The 25,383-nt window shown below is 36.2% G+C and overlaps 1 protein-coding gene across 5 annotated transcripts; it reads left to right on the forward strand.

The window, feature by feature from the left end:
* The first annotated feature begins 1,396 nt into the window (after nt 1-1,396).
* LOC110791623 (protein PHYLLO, chloroplastic) lies at nt 1,397-24,094 on the forward strand. 5 transcript variants are annotated; one of them, XM_056841076.1, is made up of 29 exons: nt 1,397-1,655; nt 1,746-1,817; nt 1,967-2,173; nt 3,173-3,387; nt 3,903-4,020; nt 4,185-4,301; nt 6,713-6,814; nt 6,895-6,954; nt 7,081-7,149; nt 9,441-9,545; nt 9,614-9,808; nt 10,373-10,471; nt 12,299-12,865; nt 13,401-13,625; nt 13,904-14,194; nt 14,770-14,837; nt 16,468-16,626; nt 16,972-17,097; nt 17,175-17,303; nt 17,394-17,511; nt 17,646-17,801; nt 18,483-18,728; nt 19,182-19,349; nt 19,802-19,945; nt 20,433-20,894; nt 21,218-21,517; nt 21,959-22,116; nt 22,584-22,691; nt 23,594-24,094. In XM_056841076.1, the coding sequence occupies exons 1-29, from the start codon at nt 1,497-1,499 to the stop codon at nt 23,817-23,819; spliced, it is 5,169 nt and encodes a 1,722-aa protein (XP_056697054.1). In that variant the 5' UTR covers nt 1,397-1,496; the 3' UTR covers nt 23,820-24,094. The 5 variants fall into 5 exon arrangements, with proteins under 5 accessions (XP_056697054.1, XP_021852080.2, XP_056697055.1 ...); XM_021996388.2 differs by having other exon boundaries at nt 9,444-9,545; XM_056841077.1 differs by lacking the exon at nt 19,802-19,945.
* The last annotated feature ends 1,289 nt before the right edge of the window (nt 24,095-25,383 follow it).

Consider the following 25,383-nt stretch of genomic DNA (forward strand, 5'->3'; position numbering starts at 1 on the left):
AAACATTACTCATCTAGCTTCTAGCACTGACATGCCCACCTATGTAGTAGTTTGTACCATCTAAAATTATGTGAAGTAGTTTCTAGCAGTGATAACATTTAAAAATGTGTAAAGTGCTTTCTAACATTGACACGCATGCCCAGCTATTTCGTACGTGTCATTGTGTAAAGTGAACCACTAACTGAGTTAGCGGTTAACTTTATTTACTTTTTATACACTTCTACTCTTCTAGTGTACCTTCATGACGCGACAAATCTTCCGCCAACAAGATCTTTGAGTTGGATCCATTGAATGTGTCGCGCGTCGATTAAAAGTAAGTATTTTCTCTATTTCAAAAAAAATGCAACACTTTGACTAGCACGTTTACCAGGATACAACTTTGACCCTAATTATCTTTTCCTAAAAAGTCTTCAAATTTAATATTGTGAAATTATATAATGAAACCAATTCAACGACATTTTACTTGATAACATTTGCTCTTAAGTCAACAAATTATCCCTAACTTACGTCGACAAATTATCAGGTTATATTTTGTTATTGGTCCTTATGACATCTTTATGTTACACGAATTAAATTAAAGCTAGCCCATTTAAAGATTACATTACTTTAACCATACTAGGTTTCTTGTTCTTAAATATGTGTTTTAGTTGATTATCTTTTTACCAGAGTCACTTGCGTACATTTTGAACACAAGTTTCAGTTGTCCAAGACTTCCTCCGTAGGTGATACCAAATAAAGATGGTTGTGAGCCGGACTGGGCCAGAAATTTCAAGAATGCAACCCAGGCCTACGTATCCTTGTGCCCGGTTGGATCGAACTGCCGTGAAGCCCGTGATTTTGCTAATTTAACTCAATTTAGCATGCCTTGCCGTGCCAGGCCGTGCTTGTCGTGATTTCTTCAAAAAATAGTGCGACCCACAACTTCATGTCTTCATGCTCATGCTTAAACCTAACCATCACGAGCTCGACCCGAAAAATAACGGGTTTTGGACATAATTTTTGGGCCCGTTTTGCGGGGCCTAGACCGACCCAAAGTTTAAATTTTTTAGGTATTAACTTGGCCTAGCCCGAAAAACCCGACGCATTTGGCCCGAAATAGCAGGGGTTTGGGCAGAAATTTTCGGCCTAGTGTTTGGATGAGCCTCGACATAGTGGGCAGAAATTCTAAGTTGCGGTCCAGCCCAAACCTGATCCAGCCCGCAATTTATTCAGTTCTACAGTCTACTCATGTTGAACCGTGTTTTTTCTTGTTCATGTCGAGCGGTGCTTTTTCCGTGCTCATGCCGGACCATGTTTTTCCCCGCCGGGCCGGATCGTGCCCCAGCCCAGTGCCATCTTTCATCCCAGCCCATGTTCGGTAATTCAAAAGGGCGGGAATAACCGAATAAGTGCATATACTAACCTTATCCACAACACCCCAAACCTTCAATCACCATCTTCATCATCTTCTTCACACAACCTCTACTCTCACTTCCTTCGCCACAGTCCCCATAACCATGAATACTCGCATAATCCACCCAAATTCTCTCTCCTCACCCTCCCCAATTTTCAATTTTCCGAACCCTAAATCCACTATCTCTCCTAAACTCCCTTATTCTCCCCCCAATTTCCACTTCTTCCGCTCTCTTATCCTCCACAAAACCCCCAATTTCAAGGTATTTCCCCCCACTTTTTGTTTCAGGTGTGAATTTATGTCATTCTATCTCCTATTGTTTCTGTTGTTGTTTATACATCCGAATTTACAGGTGACTCGGGCGATTCATTTGAACAACTCAGTTGAAGCGTCTGAAGATGATGAATCATGCGGCGACGATTTGGTAATTGAGGCGTCTCTTACCCGAATTCTTCCGCCTGCTTTGACATTGCAGCATGGAATTGAGTCCTTGAAGGATGCACTTCAGGAATTTAAGCTTAATCATCCTCATTCTATCTCCTATTGTTGTTGTTTATACATCCGAATTTGCAGGTGACTCGGGCGATTCACTTGAACAACTCAGTTGAAGCGTCTGAAGATGATGAATCATGCGGCGACGATTTGGTAATTGAGGCGTCTCTTACCCGAATTCTCCCGCCTGCTTTGACATTGCAGCATGGAATTGAGTCCTTGAAGGATGCACTTCAGGAATTTAAGCTTAATCCTCCGAATTCTGCAAGTGGATTGATTAGGTTTGAGGTATTACTCGTTAGCATTTTACTGTACTACTCTTTTGATTTCATGGAATTGAAATTTTGGTAAGATCTTAACTATGGAGTACGTATTTGATGACATTAGTAAATTATTTGCCTTCCGTCCCAATTTAGTTGCCACAAATGCTTTTGGCACAGAAAGAAGTGGAAAGGCTGAATGTGTGCCTGCTATTTTTAGAAAAAAGTGAACGAAAAAGGAATGCATGGCAGTGAATTTGGGACGGTGGGAATTCATATGTTGATAAAATTCACAAAAAAGTCGGGGGAGAGTAATCTATACTATTTATTAAAAGACGTTTCTAAAGAAGTTTACGTGACACGTAGCGCTCTACTTATTATTCACTCTATGCGATTTTCACATACATGGAAAAAATGGAAAATATAGTTTGCATAAGGTTTGAACCCTCAACCTTGTGTTTAAACAATAAAGCCTTTGACACCAATACATAACATGTTTCTTGTTATTATTGCGTAAATAAAAATAATAAATGCAAATGTTATTAATGTAGTAACCTGGGGCATTGCCCGGGTCCAAAAACTAGTTTTTGTTTAAAAGTGGTGCCAAAATGAGTGTTGCCTGTTATTCGAAAATGGGGGGAGTTAATTTGGTTGTGAGATGGCACCTAATTTTTTGGAAGTTGATTAAGGGAAGAAAATTTAAGCTTAAACTTAGTGGAGGTAGGCAGGTAGCAAACCCTATAACACTACCGGGATCGCTGTTTTGTGTATTTTCAATTAGAATATGAAATGTAAAATGTGTTAAATAGACAGTTGAATAAATACACGAAATTCGGAGCAATTTTGTGTTTTATACGGAGGCCTTTGGTTTGGGTGTGTAGCGATTATATGGTTCGTTATAATCTGCTGTTAAGGCATTAAGCCAATACTGATGTTTTGGCATTCAATCTGGAAATCTCGGAAACTACATTGTTTTTTTTTTAAATCTTTGGTTTGTTTGATTAAGGTACTATGACCTGAATTGCAGGTAGCTGTGCCACCTGGTGCGTATGCTTTGGACTGGTTCTGTTGTCAGCCTGAGTCACCAGGAGTGTTTCCTCAGTTTTACATGTCCAAGCAATTAGAAAATTCAACTGACAAGTCAGCTTTCTTTAGCAAGACTCATGGTGTTTTTGGAATGGGATCTGCAGTTTCCTTTAGACAGTCATTTTCAGGTTCTGATGAATGGAACTCATTTAGAAGGTAAACTTCATTTATCTTTCTGATTTATGTATAGTGAGTTCTTTCAGTTTTAGTCAACAATTTATGTACACCTGGTTTAAGTTTATTTTTGTGCTGCCTGTACTACTGTTTCCTGTTTGATGGCAATCATAGCATAGAGAAATTACTGCAAACATCCCTACTACAACTGGCTCCGAGCACAATTTATGTGGTGAATGATTGTATAAGTAAGGTAGGAGGTAGTGTTTTGTTACGTGAAGGTTGTTGTAATTCTTTGGTGCCTTGGAGTATATGGGATGAAGAGATTGTTGGCTACATTATAATGGACCAAATTGCTAAAAGAAAACAGAAATAGGTATAAGCAATTGGAGCAAAGACTTCTATTGCTGGTTTCGGTGACAGTGTAGATAGTTCTGACTTCTGAGTGTTAATGTGGTGATGGGTGTAACTGAAAGATAAAGTTAATGACGTTCTCTTTCGAGATTACCTATCCATGATTGTGGTCACTGGCTAATACACTTAATTTCTTTTTGCAGATATCTGCTGGTCGATTCACTCAATATCACTGCGTATGGCTTCATCGGTAGCAGTTATGATATGAAATCATCTTTTATGAAGCATGAGACTGGTTCATTTTACTTTATAATTCCTCAGGTGATATTGCATTCTTTTTGCATCATACATCATTTATTGGTTCTCATTGAAAGCCCAATGTAATCCACTAGAAATGGTCAGTTCAATACTGCCTATTTACGGCCTGTTCTACATGTTGAGGGATTCAAACACAGCTATTAACTGGGAAACATTCTGCTTGCTAGATAGAACTGAATGAAAGTGAAGGATTTTGCATATTAGCTGGTACACTTGTCTGGAGTGACTCTATTTTGTGCAATTTCAAGCAAGCTCTCCATTCTTTTGAGATATCTCTCTTTCAGGTATCTATTGATTTTCTATAATCCCTCCATAGTTACTCAGAATTTTTATTTGCCTTTTCATAATCTCTACTAGTAATCTGAAAAACCAGGCTATTTTGTAGTAAATTACCGTCAGTGTAAATACATACATGTTCCTTGCTACAAATTAGTTTATAGTTCTACAAATACGGAGCTTCCTTTTACAAGCATTACTAGGCTTGAAGATTATTTTTATGGATGTCAAGTGAAAGAATTTCAAACTGTTACTAATATTTTTCTTTGTTAATGTTTTTTATTTATCAATACACTACGTCCATTCTATGAATTTTCTACCCACTATCCGTTTGAGTCCGTTCCATGAAGCTCTAACTACCACTTTGCATCTTTTTTCTTTGGTAAACTTTATTATACTATTTTATGGACCTTTGGCTCACACTCTCTTCTCTCCAACACTCTCTTTTCCTTAAAATATATATACTCAAACTATCTTTTTCTTTATAATATACTAAACAAAGCAAGTGGTCCCCGAAAGTTACACCCTCTTTCCTCTTGTATAAAACTACTTATCTATAATAAATGGGTCGATCTTCAAAGAACGGATATAGTATAATATTTTGGGTGTGTATATATGGGGTAAATAAGTTAAAGCATTTTGTTTCCAGGTTGGAAATATGACCTCTAACGTAATTGTCAAATAAACAGGTTGCTCGTGTAGATTCTTTTGAATGATTTGGTTGAAATCCCAACCCAAACCTACTACTTTTGTGTCAGGTGTAAATTGTAATGTGGTTTTTCATATCATCAACATTGGTTATTCTATTGCTACTCCTTGTTATTGAAGATGCTGCTCCTACTATTAGTATTCCATTTCACACGTGTAAAGAACTAAAGATTCTTAAAAATTTCCAATTGTCAAGTCACATCGGGAAAATGATAACTGTTAAAAAGGTCCATGAGATAGTGTCTCCATGTCTCCAGTGCTAAACAATCACAACAAATTGGACTGGAAGTCTGGGACCACAGTTTCTTCTCAAAGAGTGGTACTCATCAATGGATGTAGCTGACGATGAAATATGTAGATTGTAGAGAAAGAAGTTATGGATTGTTGAAGGTTGACTTTTAATCAATAGATTTTTTTTCAATGTTGGAGGTGGGGTGGGAAAAGTGTTTTAGGTTGTAGAGAAAAACATTTTTTTCTTTTTCTTTTGGGAAATCAATGTTTTGCTTCATTTAAATTGTGTGTGTGTGTGTGTGTGTGTTCGTGTCTGTCTTTTTTTTCTGTTCTATTTTAAGTTCATAGACAATAGTTGATTGTTATTTTGTGAAATTACACTTTTTTGTTTGGTCATCAAATAAAACAGTGTCAGACTTCCCCATTATGGCTTTGAGAGAGATTTTACACCTATATATGTACTACGCATTAGTAACTAGTAAATAACTAAATATCTTCTTTGATTGTGTGTACTGTGTAGTGTTCCTTGGTATCCTATGTCATAGGATCACAAATTCACGATGCTACTTTTCAAGGTTTTAAGTATGTGAAATCAACCTTTCATGGTATCAGTTCTAACAACTTTTTTGTTGCTGATGGAAATCCGTTTTAACAACTCAGAAGAGGACGAATATATTTTATGGGTTCTTGAGTTCTGCCTTTGTAATATTAGACTAAGTGTTGAAATTCAGCCTTGATGTTGATTGTTATTTGCTACGAGATTGTGAAGTATTGTAATACTCTCTCCGTTCCTAATAAGTGCAACACTTGAATGGACAAAAAGTTTTCGGCATTTGAATTAAGTTAGTTTTTTTAACGTGCAAGTGGGTAAAGTTGAGAAATAAATATGTTGATGAAAGGTGAATGGAGTATTATTTTATCCACACTTAGAGATTAGAGAAACTAAAACAAAAAGTAGTGGGGTAAGTGTGATGGGAGAGAAATAATAAAAGAGTAGGAAGCGGGGTAAGTGAAAGGACAGAGAAAGAATAAAATATTAGAGAAAGTTGTCTAAAGTGGAAGTGTTGCACTTATCTATGAACGGCCATTTAAGGCAAGTGTTGCGCTTATTCAGGAATAGAATAGAGGGAGTATACTTTATGTATTGGCTTGTCCTATGTATTGCTAATTTGCTACTCACACATAAGGCTTAATTGCTCAAGTGCAAGGCTCAATTTTTTGTTGCCTGTTTTTAAATTTGGTGTATAATTTTCGTGGAATGCTCCATGTGGATATCCAGGGTTGTAGTTTTCCACCCTGAACTACGTGTTGTCCTTCACAAAAAATATTATACTTCGTATTATCTAATTTACGATCTTGTGCCAAAGAATGTTTTACTTGAATATCGAAATATCCATAGTGTTTGCTCATGTTTAAAGTTCACCATATCCACTATAGTCATTGCTACTTTTACTATATTTTTCTTCTCTTGCCTTTTTAGGCAATCAATCATTTTCCAGCTATGCTGGAGACTTACTCTGCAAACATTAGGAAGTCAACTATTAAAAGCTTCAATATGGTCGAGGATGGAAACTTAGAAATGGTATGATATCAGCGCAACCAAAGTAAGTTTAAATGCTAGATATGTTTAGTATTCTGATAAATTTCCCCATTTTTTAAAAGGTTTACATGGAAGCCTCATTGTTGGGAAATTACAACAATGCAGCTAGTATTGTGGAAATGGTATCCCCTTCTTCCTGGTAATGTTTTTATGACACTGCATGTTTTAGTCTTTGCCTGATTTTATTGTTCAGTGGATTCCAAACTTTTCAATTTAAAACTGATTAATATGGCTCAAACCTGATGCAGAAAAATGCCGCAGCTTCATCCCAGTTCTGCATTAGGCTTTCCCAAAAGACTGCAGTTTCGAAAAATATGGTATATTACTCTTATTTTAGCCACCGATGCAAATTCTCTTGGTTAAATTTTGAATCAATGTGCAAGAGGGAATCTATACTAATATATTAAAAGGCGTTTATAAGAACGTATATATTCCACGTAAATCTCTTCTTATTACGCCACATCACCACTAATAAGTATTATGACATGTCATTGACAATCAAAAAGCATATAGCAAGAATCGAACACTAGACCTCTTGAACTAAAAGTTGCACTTCTTACCATCTTAACTAGCCACATTGATGTTATATTTTACCATTATAAATATAAAATATAAATGAATAACAATGAATTTTTTTTAAAAAAGGGCCGGGAATTAATTACTTAACTTATAAATGTAAAATTCTTCTCTTTTCATCTTAAGATTAAAAAATAAAAAACTTAGTGTAATGGAGTGTAATTATGAGTACGAAAGAGGGAAACGTTAACAGAGGTATAATAATCAACTAATCATGAAGAAGAGGACTCGACTTTGTTTTGATATTCGGATACGGGAAGGAAGTTTGTTGACTGGCCACTGATCTTGCGTGGAAATCCGATAACAGCACCACCTATATAAACACATATCTACAAAAACTAAACCCCAGTAAAAGTGAAACCCGGAGCAACGCCCGGGCAACACACTAGTTTGTTTTTTAAAATCTGTACTGCTAAAACAATTACATAGCAAGAAGACCTTATATGGTTAATGTTATTTGGTTACAATTCTGTAAAGGCCATGTGAAACTAACAGTTGCAACAGTGCAATTTAAAACCAGGATGAAATAGTCCTCTGGCTTTGCAAAATATGGTTAGTATGTGGCATTCACAAGAATGTTTAATGACAAATGTTGGCATTACCCCAACCCCTGGTGTTTGGTTCACACAAATAAGATATCAGATATTGGTTGGAATGTCTAAAACCCTTATCTAGTGTTTGTTTAAGAAAATTTCAATTTCCAAACCTATTCTCAAATCCTTGAGGAATGGGATTTAGAAATCCAAGGGGGTTGGGATTGGGGTAAAGAGAATAAAGCCCGAGTTGTAGATCGAGCTAATATCACAAATTTATATGTCATAAAAAATTGGATAGCTAAGACTAGCAAGTGTTTGAAGTCTGTGTAACTTGACTACAGTTCACGCTTCATGTTAAACAGTTCAACCTTTGTTGCGTTCATGTTTTAGATGACCTAACTAAGTACTAGATTGTTCTCATCTCATAATAATTTATCCCAGCTATTTAGCCATGTGTTTTTTTTAGTTTTCCTCAGGTTATCATACCTTAGCGTCAACCCAGTTTATTTTTTCAATACTTATGAAGCTTCCCTTGCAGAGGTATCTAGTGCTTGCATACAACCTAACTTGGTTACCTCTATTATAGCAGGACACACTATATTTGCCAGGCTTTTAATTTAAACAATATCTGCTACTTCATAGTCTTACCTACAAATAAGTAAGAGGATTATGAGAAGTGAAATCCATCACAATAATGTCCTTTTTATAGACCGAGCGCATGCTAGCTTGACACTCGTCTTCAACCTAATTTAACAGTTTATGACAATTTCCCTAGATGCAAGGGCCGACGTCTAAGTGGCACGAATAGGCCGACATGAAACTAGTTCCCGGAACATTTTCTCTTTTGTCCTTGGGCGTTCGGCACACTTTCCGTGCCTTTGTATTTCACAAATTTGATACCAGATATTCGTTTTCCCGTGATCTCTCTCCAACCAATACCATACACAATTTCTCTCACAACCAAAGTAGTGCTAACCATACTCTTTTGATTTTTGGCTTACATTTCCAGTAAATATTTATTTTAGAAGGAGAGGCAAGTTATATTTAACATTTCAGTTATACAAAGATGAACTACTCCCAATATTATATTCAGCCTTCTTGGTATCCTGTGTGAGATAATGTTTTCTGCATATTTATCTAATTACATAGTAGTTCATTACCTTTAAATACTCCTGATCCTAATCAAGTATTTTAGACTTCTGAAACACATTAAGAAATCCAAAACAGTGACCCAATTACCCTCATTAAAATACATTTATTTGATACCAGTTATACGACCTTTAAGGGTTGCATGAGAATAAACTTGGGAAAGTGGTGAAATCTTTGCGTTAAAAACGTAAAACAACTTATTGGATCAAAATAACAACTCTAAAATGACACTTATTTTGGATAGGAGACTAGCTTTTCAGTTGCAGCTTTCCCCTTTTGTTATGCTGAATTAGTAATGTTCCAAAAGGTTTCTGAGTACTGAAGCTTGTACATTCCTTTGTGTTCAGCAGTTGGATGATACCAGCGAAACAAGTCCCCTGCAAGAGTGTGCCAACATCAATTCTGTCTGGGTATCGCTTATTGTTGAGGAATGTTATCGACTTGGCTTAACGGTGCGTAGTATCCCATCTATATCTCTCTCTGCATGAGTGTGCACATACCTGATTTACTTTTATTTTAGTATTTTTGTATAGCTCCAGGTTCAAGGTCGTCTCCTCTTGCAGTTGCAGCATCTACTCATCCTCATATAACTTGTATTGCATGCTATGATGAGCGATCACTTGCATTCCATGCAATTGGGTATGCCAGAGGATCTCAGATGCCTGCTGTAGTTATTACAACGTCTGGTACTGCAGTTTCAAATCTTTACCCTGCTGTAAGTAGTTCAAAGTCATGTCTCTTGTTTTGAGAACCTTTACAGCTGGTTGTGTTCTCCAGAAAGTGCTACATTGTACTAGTAACTGTTTTGCGGTTACAACCTTGTTGAGATCCTGAAGTATTATGAAGCGTAATCGAACATCGTTTTCTATAATACGTTTGACTATTACAGCCGGTTTGGTAGACGGTAAAAAATGGTAGTAATGGAAATGAATTTGTAGCATAAAAGTGTAAGAAAGTTCATATTCCTATTTCCACGGGAATGCTAATTCACCTAAAAATCTCATTTTCATTGCCATCCATTATCATTCAGGGGGTGGTATTCGGTGGGAATGGAAATTTATGAAGAAAAACTCAAGTTTGGGGATGGATTGCATTACCATGGACATTATGGTGTTACATGTTTTCTCAAATTACACTTTAAGTTCATTCCCATGACTGGCATTTATTACCGGCTACCAAAAGCTGTTAGTATCAAGGGTATATGAGGGATGAGAAGTGAGAAGTGGGCTGGGCTTGGAATTTCCTAAGTACTAACTGGAAAGTGGTGATGTCTTTCTAGGTTGTGGAGGCTAGTCAAGATTTTGTACCTCTAGTATTACTCACTGCTGATCGTCCCTCAGAATTGCATGCGGCTGGAGCAAATCAAGCAATAGATCAGGTCTGTGACTAGTAATATAATACAGAATAGTATGAAAATATCAGCGGCTGTTCTATCTCATTGATTAAAAGTTTTCCTATGCCGTGGTAGCTCAAAATGTATAATATGGCTCTATGTTCCTTTTGATTTAGTCTTAAATAAAGAAACATTGTCGAGTTAAAGACGTGTTTCCGTGTGCAATATGATTGTTGTTTCAAATTTCATCAGTGTTTGCTGTACTTTCATAGTTTCATGTTCAAAGACATTATCTACATTGGTTTCTGATAATTTCAACAGAGCATTGGACCAAAAATATGGTACTCCACTAAAGATGCATGTGACTTTTGTTTGGTCGCATATGATTTTTGTCTAGAGTTGTTGTTGATCTTAATCATCTTACAGATAAGAAAATGACGTAGATTCATGGTAAAGTTTCTGAACTTTTGAGCTGTTTGTTTTGTTTTTCTGTACTGTTTTGGACTGCCTTATGAATTGGGATTGATGTGTCTGCAGCTGATGCTTGATTCTCCTTGTTTTGCCTTTTCTTTGCCTCCTTTAGGAGGTCACCCCCATAGCATGAGTGAGATACATGTCAAGACCCATAGCATGAGTGATATTAAGGCAAGGTGATGGAAAAACATGTTGGCTTGTTTCTTGTACTTTCTTTCGGATGGAACTTCTTATAATGACTACTCTCCTTTCTGTAAAGGGAAAATGGCTTTCTAGACCTCATCATTCCTGTTAAACTGACACATATGTGCATCATGGCCATGGGTATTGACATAAACATAAAAATAGTTAACAAATGCACAACTGATGCGATGTCAAGCTCTCCCTGTCCTGTCTAATCCTTTGGGTTCTTTATCCTTCCATTTCTTTTCGGTGCTTGCTTCAATATATTTCAGACAGGGAAAACAGAAGATCAACAAAGACAGCAGAAATAGGTTGGTAAATGGGTGCAACTTCTTTTTGTTCATGCTACAACACAATAACAAGGAGTGGCAGTTTTTTTTGTTAATAACCATTATGCACTAACAGGCATCAGTTTCCTTTGTATATCGGAGTGCTCTAGAAGGCTGTAGTTTCCTTTGTATATCGGAGTGCTCTAGAAGGCTGTAGTTTCCTTTGTATATTGGAGTGCGGGTAGGTAAGTGAGTTGAGAACGACGTGTACTGAAATCCAAGATCAAGGAGTATGAAAGTTAAAACATGAACTAGATGTTTGTGCTACATTCTATACCATGTGTTATAACGGATGCAAGAAAGATAATCGAAGAATACAAATAAATAACACAGATTTAACGTGGTTCACTAACAATGAGTTAGCTATAGTACTCCCAAATTCCCAATATAGATGTAGAAAAGCCCTGAACCTAAGCCCAAGAAGCAGCGCAGCTCACGAGATATCGCTCGTTGTCGCCGTCGCCGTCGCCGTCGCCTAAGACCATAGCAAGCAGTCGCTCGTCGCTGCCCATGCAAGTGAGCGCTCTCCCCAACGTAGTGTATGGGCGATCGATCACTCGCCCATGAGCGACCGATCGGCCCTCCTCGCAGCTTATTCAAGGCATGTTAACATCATGCATTAACACTCTCACGTTTCACCTATTTACATAATATCAAGCTTTTATTGAGATGTGTCTCATGTCTGCATATCCTCACCCCACGTACATAATTGCTTTCGAGTTCATTTTCGAGGTTTACTCTGTTATTTTATTTACCGTCATCTTATTTGGCCTAAGTTAGATGCAAATGTCTTATCTATTTTAGGTCAGTTGTTCTCTGTCATACCACGTAATATGATTGGCAACTCCCAGCTTCCAGTTTTTAACACTTCTTTCTGATTTTGTAGGTGAACCATTTTGGTTCTTATGTGAGGTTTTTCTTCAATCTTCCAGCACCAACTGATCAGATCACAGCAAGAATGGTTCTCACAACTGTTGATTCTGCTGTCTATTGGGCCACATGTTCACCATGTGGTCCTGTTCACATAAATTGTTCGTTTAGAGAACCGTTGGATAACAGTCACAGGAGGTGGATGAGAAGTTGTTTAGACAAACTGGATTTCTGGACCTCAAGCACTCAACCTTTTACTAAATATATCAAAGTGCAATCATCTTATGCACATAATGCCGCATATACCTTAACATCTGAGGTAGAAAATGTGATTAAGAATAGTAAGCATGGGCTTTTAGTAATTGGTGCTATATACCGAGAAGATGAAATGTGGGCAGCTCTTTTATTAGCTCAGAAACTTTCGTGGCCTGTCGTTGCTGATATCTTGTCAGGCTTAAGATTACGAAAGATATTGTCTTCTTATCGTGAATATGAAAAAAACATAGTTTTTATTGACCACTTCGATCACGTGCTGCTCTGTGATGCAGCCAGGCAATGGGCAGAACTGGATGTAATTCTTCAGGTAATGCTTCTGTTTTCTTGTAGGATGTCTTTTGTCTTTGGGATTCGTTTTGTCACTTTTATGTACTGGAGAGAGAGACAACTTTCTGTGTCTCTTATTTCATTGCCTCTCTTAGGGTTTAGGGTTTAGGGTCCAGGATCCAGGATCCATTGCCATGTGTGGAAAGCGGATCTGGATCCTACTGGATCCGGTCCAGATCCTACCCATTGCCATCCCTGACTGGTGGATTTATGGCCTCATGGGCCATTGGGCCTTTTCCAGCATTATTCTTGACCTCCTACTCATTGTGCAAATTACCAATTTATGGTTAAAAAAGTAGATACCTTAAATTTGTGTGTGGAAAATGACTAATGGCTCGTATGTTGAAGAGATCTTTGATCTCCGGAATTTCCTTTTGTTTAGTAAATTACAGGCAGGCTTATGATATCTGAAGTGATTAGTATTAGTGTAATAGTAATATACTATCCATGTGGTTTATGCAGTCATGATTCCTGCTGTCCAACTTTTTAATTGCGCTACGTCACCTTATTTGCAGGTCGGGAGTAGAATAACGAGTAAAAGAATTTCTGAATTTCTGGAACACTGCTTTCCGTGCTCGTATATAATGGTTGACAAGCATCCTTGTCGACATGATCCTTCACACATAGTGACACATCGGATTCAGAGCACAATCTCTCAATTCACCGGGGGTCTGCTGAAAGGCACCTTTCCATGTTCAAGCATAAAGTGGAAAAGTTTTCTTCAAGCGGTGAATTCGGTGGTAATTTATCATCTCCTAAATCTGCTTTTACAGAAATTGATTTTCTGTTCTCTGCTTGAACATTGAGTTTGGCAAGAGAAGACTTAGAAGAGTATGCTTCTTTTAGGCGCCTAAACTAACTGTGACAAATTTTCTTATAAACATAACACTAATGCTTCACAACCATGTATGTTGGTGTCTTTTCCTGCGTTCCTATGCTGACTTGAATAGGCGTCTTGTTGAATTTCCCACCCTTGGACTTGTAGTTGCTTACGCGCTAATTACTTGCTCTCTTTCAGGTGGCATGGGAGTTATCATTTCAAATCTGCTCTGAGTACTCACTGACTGAACCTCATGTTGCACATATAATTTCAGAAGTAGTTGGCTCTGATACTGTCTTGTTCATTGGAAATAGCATGTCTATACGTGATGCAGACATGTATTCTCAAGGTGTTGTAAATTGCACCAGTCAAACATCTCAATTAGCATTACCATGTCAATGGATACAGATAGCGGGCAATAGGGGAGCTAGTGGTATTGATGGTTTGCTAAGTACAGCTGTTGGTTTTGCTGTTGGATGCAAGAAAAGAGTAAATATATCTTTGATTTCCTCAATATCTGTTTTATTGTGAAATTAGTTTTCTTAAAGTATGCAGGACTTGGGAAGAATTTTTTGATAAGTACACATAACTTTTCATGATCAGGTTGAAAACACCCATCATATTTGACAGCGATTTTTTTGGCTAGCAGGATTTATTTCCCCTCTTGATCACTTATTCATTTGAACCCAAAGCGTACATGTGAATTCACAGAATCACAGTTTTTTTTCTTTATCTTATGACTTTACACTAGCTAAGCTAATAGGGAACCAGAAATTTCATTCTCCATAGTTCTCAAAATTTTGCATTGTACTCTTGGGGAAGCGTGGTAGGTCTTGAAAAGCGCTCTATTTTGCATGCTCTGCTCTCAAAATGCGGACAGACTTTCGAGGGCAGATCCGCGTTGGTCCGTAGTCTCCAATTATTGAGGATTTTGCAAACATAAAATCTGTTTGCTGTAGCCACAATTTTTTTCCACAAGATGATTCAAGATGCATTATTTTAAAATTTTAATGCTTTTGCTGATGGTATAAGATTATGTTATTGACATTTAATTATTATATCAGGCATTGTGTATAATTGGAGATGTTTCCTTTCTTCATGATACAAATGGTTTGGCAATCTTGAGTTCAAGGTATTAAGCACTGATTTTGATTTTCTTTTTTCCCATATTACCAGAAGCATAGGCAATGCAGTCAATTTCATACTTAGAACTGTCAGCGTGTCTGCTGGGAAACATAACATAGTTGGGAAAAAGTTGGGAAAAAATGTGTTTGTCGTGCTTGCTGCCTGTCTGTTGTTCGGTCAGTCAGTCAGTCAGTCAGTATGTATGTATAGGTGGTAGCCAGAATGGAAAGTTGATTGGCATTTTTTGGATGGGCATCTCACTAACTAGAGCATTTAAGAATTCATTCTCAAAACGTGTGGCCTTGGGTCCTATACCTTGCCAGTATGAAATACTGAAGATGATATGTTGAGCGTCAAGAATTTTAGCTGTATGCCTATATCTATGATCTATGAACAATATAAATAGGAGATAGAACCAATACGATTTTTTTTATTCATCCTACCTTGATCTTGAAGCTCCAAAATGCTCCCGATGTAGAAGAAATCTTATAGTGCTACCCTGTTATTCTACTTTCTGTGTCCTAAATCTTTGGTCTGCGTATGATTTTGTTTTGCAGTCCATAGTGCTATACGTATCACAAAATGTAGCCTGTAGGATATCCTCTTTAGCAGGATATAGAATGCTAAAGAGACGATAATGCTTGTTCCTCAAATGGAATGTATTGTTGGGCTTAGCAGTATACATTGATTATGAGTACCCACTCACTAATTTAACTTCACAAGACTGCATGTTTATGGAGGTTTGAAGGATACAAAACTTACTTTTTTTTCCTTTTGAAGTGCATGTTCTCATTGTATAGGAACTGTACATGATTACTAGGATTCTAAATTGTTGGTTAGTAAGATTGAACTACTCCCCATGTCAGTCAGCCTCCAGTTTATGGAACCCACAGTATGCCAAGTTAGGAAAAGCTTTCGTTTTTCACCTCTATTTATGACAAAGGTACAGCATAACTGTTCTCCAAATTTTATATATATATATATATATATATATATATATATATATATATATATATATATATATATATATATATATATATATATATATATATATTATGTATATATATATATATATATTATATATTACCACCTGTCTGTTTTTGCATTTTCATACACTCATACTCAGTTGCTTCTACTTTCTACACTGGCCAAAAGGGGGAATATCAGCTACTCCAAACACCATGGAAGATATTTACGCAAAACTAGGCTATATAGAGCTAATTAGCGTTAGCATGGCCTTGACTATCGGTGAGCATGGTCGTTAAAAAGGAAACGGTGATGCAATACATATATATTTTTTCTCTTTGGGTTGTATTTGTATACCTTTCTGCTGATGTGTAGCCTGAAAGTCAATTTTGGTCCTATACCTAACCAACAAAAAGATTGAGATGCTTAGACCACTTGTGACAGTCTTGGTCTTATTCTCCTACAGTGACCTTTTCCTTTGTGTTTGTCTATTTACTATTCTCTTCATCTATGGTTTATACTTGATCCTGCCAGGGGCAAAATCCTGACTATAGAGTTGTTGACTATTGGTCTATTGTTATAGTTATTATTTTATGTCTGGTTTATCAATATTGTCATGCTTAAGGATGCCATAATATTAATAATTTGGTGAATGGAAATTGTGCTTGCAGGATGGGCCGAAAACCTATTACAGTACTTGTTATCAACAACCATGGTGGTGGAATCTTCAGCTTTCTTCCTATTGCGGAAAAAGTTGAGTCTGAAATTATGGAAAAGTATTTCTATTATGATCACCGCATTTCTTTCAGCAAGCTGTGTACTGCACATGGGTAAGGGTGGTTCTATATCCCACATAATTTGCCTTTGCTTTTCCTTCTTTTTTGCTGATGCTATAGTGGAAGGGTCGATGATCGCATATGTTTATTACATTCATCTCTTACATTGGAGATTTTTAGGTGAGTTGTCTATTTGAAAGCCTTGTTGCATATAGAATAAAATCTAAATGCTGGTAACTCGTAAATTTTTTATAGTTTATTGTATGTTTATACTAGTGATGTGGCAATCGAGATGTTTGTTTAGTATTACCGTTGCTTGCTCCATGATCGACGTTCCTTTTTGCTTCGGGTCATTTTAATATTTTAATTGTATGATTCACGAGAGTGGTGGATGTGCAGAGTGAAGCATTTGTTGGCAGAGACAAAACTGGAACTTCGCGAAGCTCTTTTAACATCCCAACAGGCTGACGCAGATTGTGTCATAGAAGTTTCAGGCGCGATCAACAGTAATGCTGCATTTCATAGGTTAGTTTCCTAATTGTTTACTTGATTGTCCATTTTTCTAAAGCAAAAGTTTTCTGACTTTGACCTCTTTTTTATAGTCTCTTGAGAAAATATGCTGCTCAAGCGGCATGTCATGCTTTCACGACTCTGTCAAAACTTTCTCCTCCACAATCTGCTACAGGCGATCTCTTCTATAAGATCGCCAAATTAGAGTACTCATTGTATGGGTGAGTTTTCAAATACTTAAAAGCTGTTAGGGTTTTCTCATTATGAATATTTTCAGCAGTTAATGTACATCTCATCTATGGTTGTCTCAGAGTCAGCCTAGCTGCCCCACCGACTTCAGTTTCTGTTGCCAGAGATCCATCGAATTTTGTTAGACAAGGCTTCATTTTAGCTTTCACTCTTGATGATGGAAGTACTGGGCTCGGTGAGGTGAGCTCTTATGATTATACGAGATTATATGATGAACCTTTACTTTCCAAATGATAGCGCTGAAAAGTGTGTTTTTCAGAATACGCAAGCTACGAGTAAGTCATAAAATAAGTTCTAGATTTTGGTATTAACAGATTGCGCCCCTTGAAATCCATGAAGAAAATTTGCAAGACGTGGAAGAACAGCTGTGTTTCCTTCTTCATGCCCTAAAAGGAGCAACTATTAGTTATCTGCTTCCCCTTTTGAGGGAGTCGTTTTCTGCGTGGATATGGAGAGTTATTGGAGTCCCGGTAAGATATCCAGTTTTGTCCTTATATTACCAATTTCTTTTTTTACCCATTCCTTTTACATATATTGCTGAAGGGAAAGAAAAACAAAAGCATGGATGATCAACGAACTGACGAAGTGCATTATGAAAGACAATATGTGAAAGTATGCTAGAGCATGGATATTTGGCAATAGGTACAACTTCAAAAGCCAAACCAATCAAAATGAAGCCTTTGGTTGTCCCAAGTTTTTAACTTCCTCTGTTTCTCAATGCATGCAACATTTTGCACTGTTTATATACTAACTATGACCATATTTTATATTAATAACGTATAAATATAAATGTCACTATTTAATTATTGTTGGGTTAATTTTCAAGGCAGCAACTTTTTATAATTTTTTTTCTACTATGTAATATAAAAAAACAATGGTAGAAGGTGTATGTTGGCGAGCGTGAACGTTAAAATGTTGCATGTATTGAGAAATGGGTAAATAGAGATTATCTCTGAAATGTAAAACTAAGATTATCTCTTATGCTTTTATCGTGTCACTACTCCCAACTTCTAAGAACCTGTACTATCCCTACTTTTCGAACGTCCAGCAACTATTAAGATGAAAGAGTCCATTGATAAGGGGAAACACAAAGAGAGAGATTTAGATTCTCTAACCGTAGTGGATTAACCCTTTGTAATCTATTTTTGCAGCCAGACTCTATATTCCCTAGTGTTCGATGTGGTCTAGAGATGGCAACTTTAAATGCTATAGCTGCAAGACAAAAGTGCACTCTGCTTGATATACTCTTGCCTCAACCACACCAAAGCAATGTGAAAAACCAACAGCCATCAACCATTGATATATGTGCCCTTGTTGATGCTGACGGAAGTCCGCTTGAAGTTGCGAATACTGTGTTTGCATTTGTTGAAGAAGGTTTTCGTGCTGTTAAAGTAAAGGTAAGAAAAAGATGAAATTATGAGATATAGTCAAGTTCCAAAAGAGTGACAAAAATGTGTTTGATGGTATTTCGTATTACAGTATTTGGGTATCTTCAGAGATCACATTTTTGAGCACGTATTGTTTGGAGGTATTTTTGTCAATTTTGAAGGAGAAAAAGATCTAGGGTATTTTGGTGGTTTAATTCATTTTTATATAATTTCCATTAGCTAAATCTCGAGGAATTGGTGTCCAAACATAGACTTATTATACCCTTGCTCATTTTGGTGTCAAATTCTTTTCAAGAACACAACTTTTTTTATAGGGTTATGGTTATGCATTTGTGCATATGAAATTCATGGTAGCATTGTGTGCATATACACTAGTTATCGACCTATATTGGCTCTATAGATGTGACTTTGCAGCTTACTTTGCAGGTCCAAGACCTCTAAGACTGTCGTGTATTCTCACAGGTAGCTCGCAGAAATGATCCAAGGGAAGATGCTGCAGTTATAAAGGAAATAAGAAGAAAGATTGGTGCTGAAATTGAACTTCGTGTGGATGCTAACCGTAGATGGACCTATGAAAAGGCTATCGTATTTGGATCTCTTGTCAAGGATTGTGGCTTGCAATATATTGAGGTTTGCCTGTTGGGGTGTTAGATTTCTTACTTTTGTTTCATGTGAATTATGTAATACATAATTGGGTGCTTGTTAAGGTAAAAGGTGCACACTTTCAAACACTGAGTTTGCTGTATCTCATCCATAATCTCATATGCTTTCATCAGATTGCTATCTTTTTTTGATGTGACATGGAAGAGACATAATTATGATGTTACTTCATTCAGTACGTTCTTTCTTTTGTGATCTTTGCTGGCCCAGCCAGAATTTAGTATAGTTTTTAAAGATTGAAGACCGAGGTACTTTATTGCAACTTGAGAAATCTGTGAAATAAAACTTGATTATGATTTTGGTTGGATGATAAGAGCATAATTTGCTGTGATTGTTGTAGAAGTAAAACCCTTTGGTCGAGTTAAACCTACCCAGGGCTGAACTTTATTGATGTCTTAACATTATTTATTCACTTATTTCAGGAACCTGTTCAGCGTGCAGAAGATATTGTGAGGTTCTGTGAAGAGACTGGCTTGCCCGTTGCATTAGATGAAACTATTGACAACATTCAAGGAAATATTTCTGATTCTTTGGCCAGATTCACGCATCCTGGAGTGGTGGCTCTTGTAGGTTCAGGCATATTGTCCTATGTTTTTGTTTTTATTTAAGATACAAACTTGTTGGCGGTTGTTTTTTCTCAATTTCTAAACTGCGGCACAATAAGCTATTGGCATATTTTCATCATCCCTCGTTGAGTCGTTGTACATTATTATTACCTATATTTTTGGTATGTTTCTGGTGGTCCTTGAAAATTGATACAGGATCTATGGTTTCTGCTCTATTTTGGCCCCTTTCCCTAGTTCCCTTGCATAATGGGTATGATCCTACTTGTATCTGGTTATTTTCTCCCTCCTTGCTGTCCAAAATAACAAAGCTCAAATGTTTACTCTGTTATGGTTCATTGAAAAGCTATCTTTTCTTTAGTCTAAAATCAGGATGGAGAACTTTTTTTTTTCTTTCTCTTTTAGCTTGTATGAGATGTTGCTAAATACGCCGGTAAGAGTTTGCCTTGATACCAATTCTCTACTAAGACTGCTGTATTTTCTTCTGTAGGTGATAAAGCCAAGTGTTGTTGGCGGCTTTGAAAAGGCAGCAGTAATTGCATGGTGGGCTCATATTAAGGGGAAATTGGCTGTTGTGAGTGCAACCTTTGAAACCAGTCTCGGATTGTCTTCCTATGTTCAGTTTGCGCGCTATCTTGAGATGAGAAGTACAGAAATATCTCAAACAGTAGATAAGAAACTGCCAAAATGTGTAGCTCATGGACTTGGAACATACAAATGGCTTAAAGAAGATTTGACACTTGATCCACTTGTCATTTGCCGTCAGCCAAAGAGTAGGTACTTGGGAGCATCTATTGACGATGCTGATCGTGTCCTCCGCAATTTTCAAGTTAACTGCAATGCTATCACAAAAAGATCTGTTGAACAGCATATATCAACACATCAACTTAGCGTGGAAATAGGGGATAGTACTTATATGATCGAGGTGCAAGAGATGGGAGAAAGCAGAGATGTACGTTCTAACTTTTTGTTCTCTTATTTTCTAGTTGTGTCATTTATCTGTTCTACTCATTTCATTTATGGACATAATAGCATAGACAATGATAAAAATGGATAACGATGTTATTGGTGCATCTTTTTGAATCTTTTCACAAAACTTTGTTCAGGAACCTCTCCAAAATTACGCACATACTTTGGTAATCGTAAAGTATACTGTTATCGTTTTCCAATCAGAAAATTCAGAACTTACCAATGTTTTCAGAATTTTTAATCCTGACATATCGGCTCATTGTATGCAATTGTATCTCCTACTTAATTAAAATTACTGCATTTCAGGGTAAGACACTTCTGTTTCTTCACGGTTTTCTGGGAACTGGTGAAGACTGGACCTCAGTCATGAAAGCTCTCTCAAGATCTGCAAAATGCTTTTCTGTTGATCTCCCTGGTCATGGAAGATCACAAATACAATCACGTGATAGTATCAATCCAACTGGAGGGCAAAGTCTATCAATTGAAGTAGTTGCTGAAGTGTTAAGCCAGTTGATAAACAAAATTAGCACAGGAAAAGTCACTCTAGTTGGGTACTCTATGGGAGCCAGGATAGCATTATACATGGCATTGAGATTCAGCGACAAGGTATATATCTCCATAGAGCTTTAAACTATTTGTTACTCCCTCCATCCCTTTTAATATTTACGTTTGGTATCATGCACGCGATTTAACAAATAATTAATGTGGATAATGATTCTCTTTTTCTTTAACTTAAACAATGCAAATTACGTTTATTAATAATATTTTTACTTCTATCAAAAAATTGACATTGGAAAAATGAGAAAGATTTAATGTTCCAATAATGGTTTAAATGGCCCAATGAATTTGATTGGTTGAAATGATCACTTGACACGATTTTTGACAGAGTATTAGGGACTTTTATGCTACAATATAAAAGGAAAGATTCTAAGTGTAAAGATTAAAATGGGACACTAGAAACGGAAAAGTATAAGTGGGACGGAGGGAGTATCATATATTAGTTGGCCTTGTTTATTAGCCTGTAAAAAGTAACGAATGTTTTTTTAGATTGATGGAGCTGTAATGATTTCTGGAAGTCCTGGTTTAAAAGATGAAACGGAGAGAAGGATCCGTGCAGCGAAAGACGACTCTCGTGCACACTCACTCATCGCCTTTGGTTTGGCGCCTTTTCTGGAAAATTGGTACCATGGTGATTTGTGGAATAGGTATTCTCCATCTCCTTTTTAGATTCCGAATTTCTGATTTGTTTTTGTTTACCCTACTCTATGAAAGATGGCACAAATTAGAAGATACACCCGGTTGTATGTAGCTCTACATGCAACCGGGTTAAAGGCACAATTTTACTATTAATAAGCACATTTTTTCAATTTAAAAGCACAATTTGTGGTTTAAAGCTTATTCTTACAATTTAAAAGCACAACATTTTTTCAGTTTTTATTTTTTTAGCAATTGTATCGTATTATACAAAATGTTCTTTTATAGCGGATGTGTGTTTTTTTGTGTAAATATGTGCTTTTAGACAATAAAAATGTGCTTTTTGAAGCATTAAAAGTACAAAATGAGCTACATGCAACCGGGTGTACTTTCTACTAATTTGAAAGATGGTGCATTGGTGCTAATCTGCAAGTCGAAGATATATTTTCTTACAGATCTTACTGAATTTGCTTTGCAGTTTCAGGGAACACCCTAGTTTTGAGAAGATTGTAGCAAGTCGTTTGCAGCATCATGATATTCATTGCCTTGCAAAAGCTTTGTCTGGTTTGAGTATAGGAAGACAACCGTAAGTTATTACTCCTCTATGAGCCACTATCCAAAGTGTTTAGAATTTCGATTTAACAAAGTGAACTATATGCATCATTGTTTTGTTAATTCATGATCTTGCAAACTATCTATAATGAACCCATATGAAGATTTTAGATGTTTAATTATAGAGCCTTTCTATTCGTATTTTTCTTAACCTGCTATCTTATTTTGATTACTACATCGACCCTGTTAAAGGTCTGGAGCTAACCTTTGGCATAATGTCATGAAAGTTCTGGTTAACAAAGCACTTAGTTTATACACACACAGAATTAATATAAGTAACACGTATGTGTGTAACTAAGAAGTTTGAATGTTTGTAAGTACTTGCCTCAGAAGCACATAGAACCTATCATGTATATATGCATTTGAGTTATTTCATCCATATTCTATAGTCTTTCATTAGCATTTGAGATTTCATTTTCTTAACTACATACTATATTCCTATGGCTGCCAAAGTAGATGCAGATTTTTTCACATCTAGGCTCCATTTGTTTTGAAGGAAAACACCTTTCTGGAAAACGATTTACCCATTTTCCTTTGTTTTATTAGGAGTGGAAAACAATTTTCCCAAGAGTGGGAAACAACTTTCTCTAGGGGAAAATCAATTTTCCTTTTGAAAAGAAGGAATGCCATATTTTCCCCTCTAGTCCCTTACATTTCCTTTTTTCTCCTCTCATTTCCCCTTCTATGTTCTTTTTCTTGTAAGGAGACGAACAAGGAAAACTCTTTTCCTTTGATATTTCCTCCTGAATTTGAAAGTGTTTTCCGTTGAAACAAACGGAGGCTTAGTTGCATAAGACCATACATGTTAGCCGCACTCTAATTCTTACCACTTACATTACCACATCACTTAAACATTTTACATCTTTTCGTTTACAGGCCGCTGTGGGAAGACTTGAAACACTGCAAAGTACCTCTTATGTTTGTTGTTGGAGAAAAAGATGTGAAATTCAAGAGAATAAGTCAGGATATCTGCCGTAAAATGGGGGAGACTACAAATCATGAAGCAGTTGAAATTCCTAACTGTGGACATGCAGTTCACCTGGAAAATCCTCTTGCTGTTGTTAGACTGGTGAGACAGTTTATGACTAAAACAAGCAACTGAGGAACATCGAAATTTACGGTGTGAGATCCAACATGCTAGCAGGCCCGGCCCGGCCCATAACATGTCCAAAGTGATATACTGAACAGGGCCCTATTTTGAAAAGGGCCCCAAAATTTGTAAGATTTATCATGATAGAAGATAACATGAGTGAGGTTGGGAGTTTCTTTCTGGATTATTTTGATGAGCAATTCTTTTTTTTTGCAATATTTTAAATTAGTTAAGTTGTAGTCAACTTGTAATTCAATTGTTTCAATCTAAGACCTTCTTTGGGTGTTCTTTTTTGTGTTTGGCTATGCACACTCATTAGAAAATATTTGCAATTTGGATTATGCAACTTGGTGCACAATGCTCACTGTGCACCTAATGGATATTTATTGAACACCTAAAGAACATGTAGAATGATTTCATTGTACGCGAATAAGTGAAATATTTTAATATATGTTCTTTAGATTTTAATATATGTTAATTTACTATATGTTCTTTAGGTATAAAGAATATGTTGTTTATATTTGAACTAAGTGTTCTTTTTTAAAACAGGATGCACAGTGCGAGTGCATAAACCATATTTTGGGAAATCTTTTTGAAAAACCATATTAGGAAAACATGAAGATTAATAAGAATGGATGGAGAATTATTACGGAGTATGACATAAGTTAGGTTGTGTAAACAGAAGAAACTTAATGGAAAATGAAAATTAAGGTTGGAAATTATGCGAAAACGGAGACATTATCGGTTGGTAATATAATGAAGATGATGGAAATAAAACCTGATCTCAATTTATTCGAACTTATTATGGACTTATTGAACCTAAAACTATACTTCCTCCGTTTTTTATTAGAGAATACGTGGATTTTGACATTTTTCACACAAACTCGAAGTATTATTTATTAGAGGATACAACGTGGTTTCAAAAAAATTAGAAAGTATTATCAAAAGGTCTTGCGCGCACGAGGTGTACAATAAATTTATTGTACACCAAGATAACTTTTATGCAGTTTTTTGTAACTTTAACCTATTTTTTTGTAACTTTTATATTATAAAATTAAAAAGTTGATAGATAAACATTTTAAAGGGTTAAATGATTAATTTATACATTATTAGTGATTTTGAAGAAATAATTTTTATTCAAATGAAAAAATTTATCATTAAAAAATAGATAACTTTTACATATATAAATGTAACTTTTAAGCATTTTTAGTCAACTTTTACTCTGGTATACAATATTTATTGTACACCCATTATAAGTAAGAATTTGTGAAGTCATATTTATATAAGATGCATGAAGAGAACTCGCCTTTATTTAATTCCTATCAAATATTGTGACTATAATAATTCAGAGAAATTTGTAATGGTATACGGAGTAGTAGTTAAGTACTGATCATCCACTAACTAATTAACTGAGCTGTGTAATGATAAATTAAGATAAGGATTCTCTTCCAAAATCCTGGCAAAAACAATAAACAAAGAAAGAGGTGGGATGCATGTAAGTTATACTACTCTCTCCGTTCTTAAAATACAGTTTTAGTTTGACTTTTCCACCGTTTCAACTTTATATTTAAATGTA

This window comes from Spinacia oleracea, chromosome 3 (genome assembly GCF_020520425.1).
Source record: "Spinacia oleracea cultivar Varoflay chromosome 3, BTI_SOV_V1, whole genome shotgun sequence".
Lineage (NCBI taxonomy): Eukaryota > Viridiplantae > Streptophyta > Magnoliopsida > Caryophyllales > Amaranthaceae > Spinacia > Spinacia oleracea.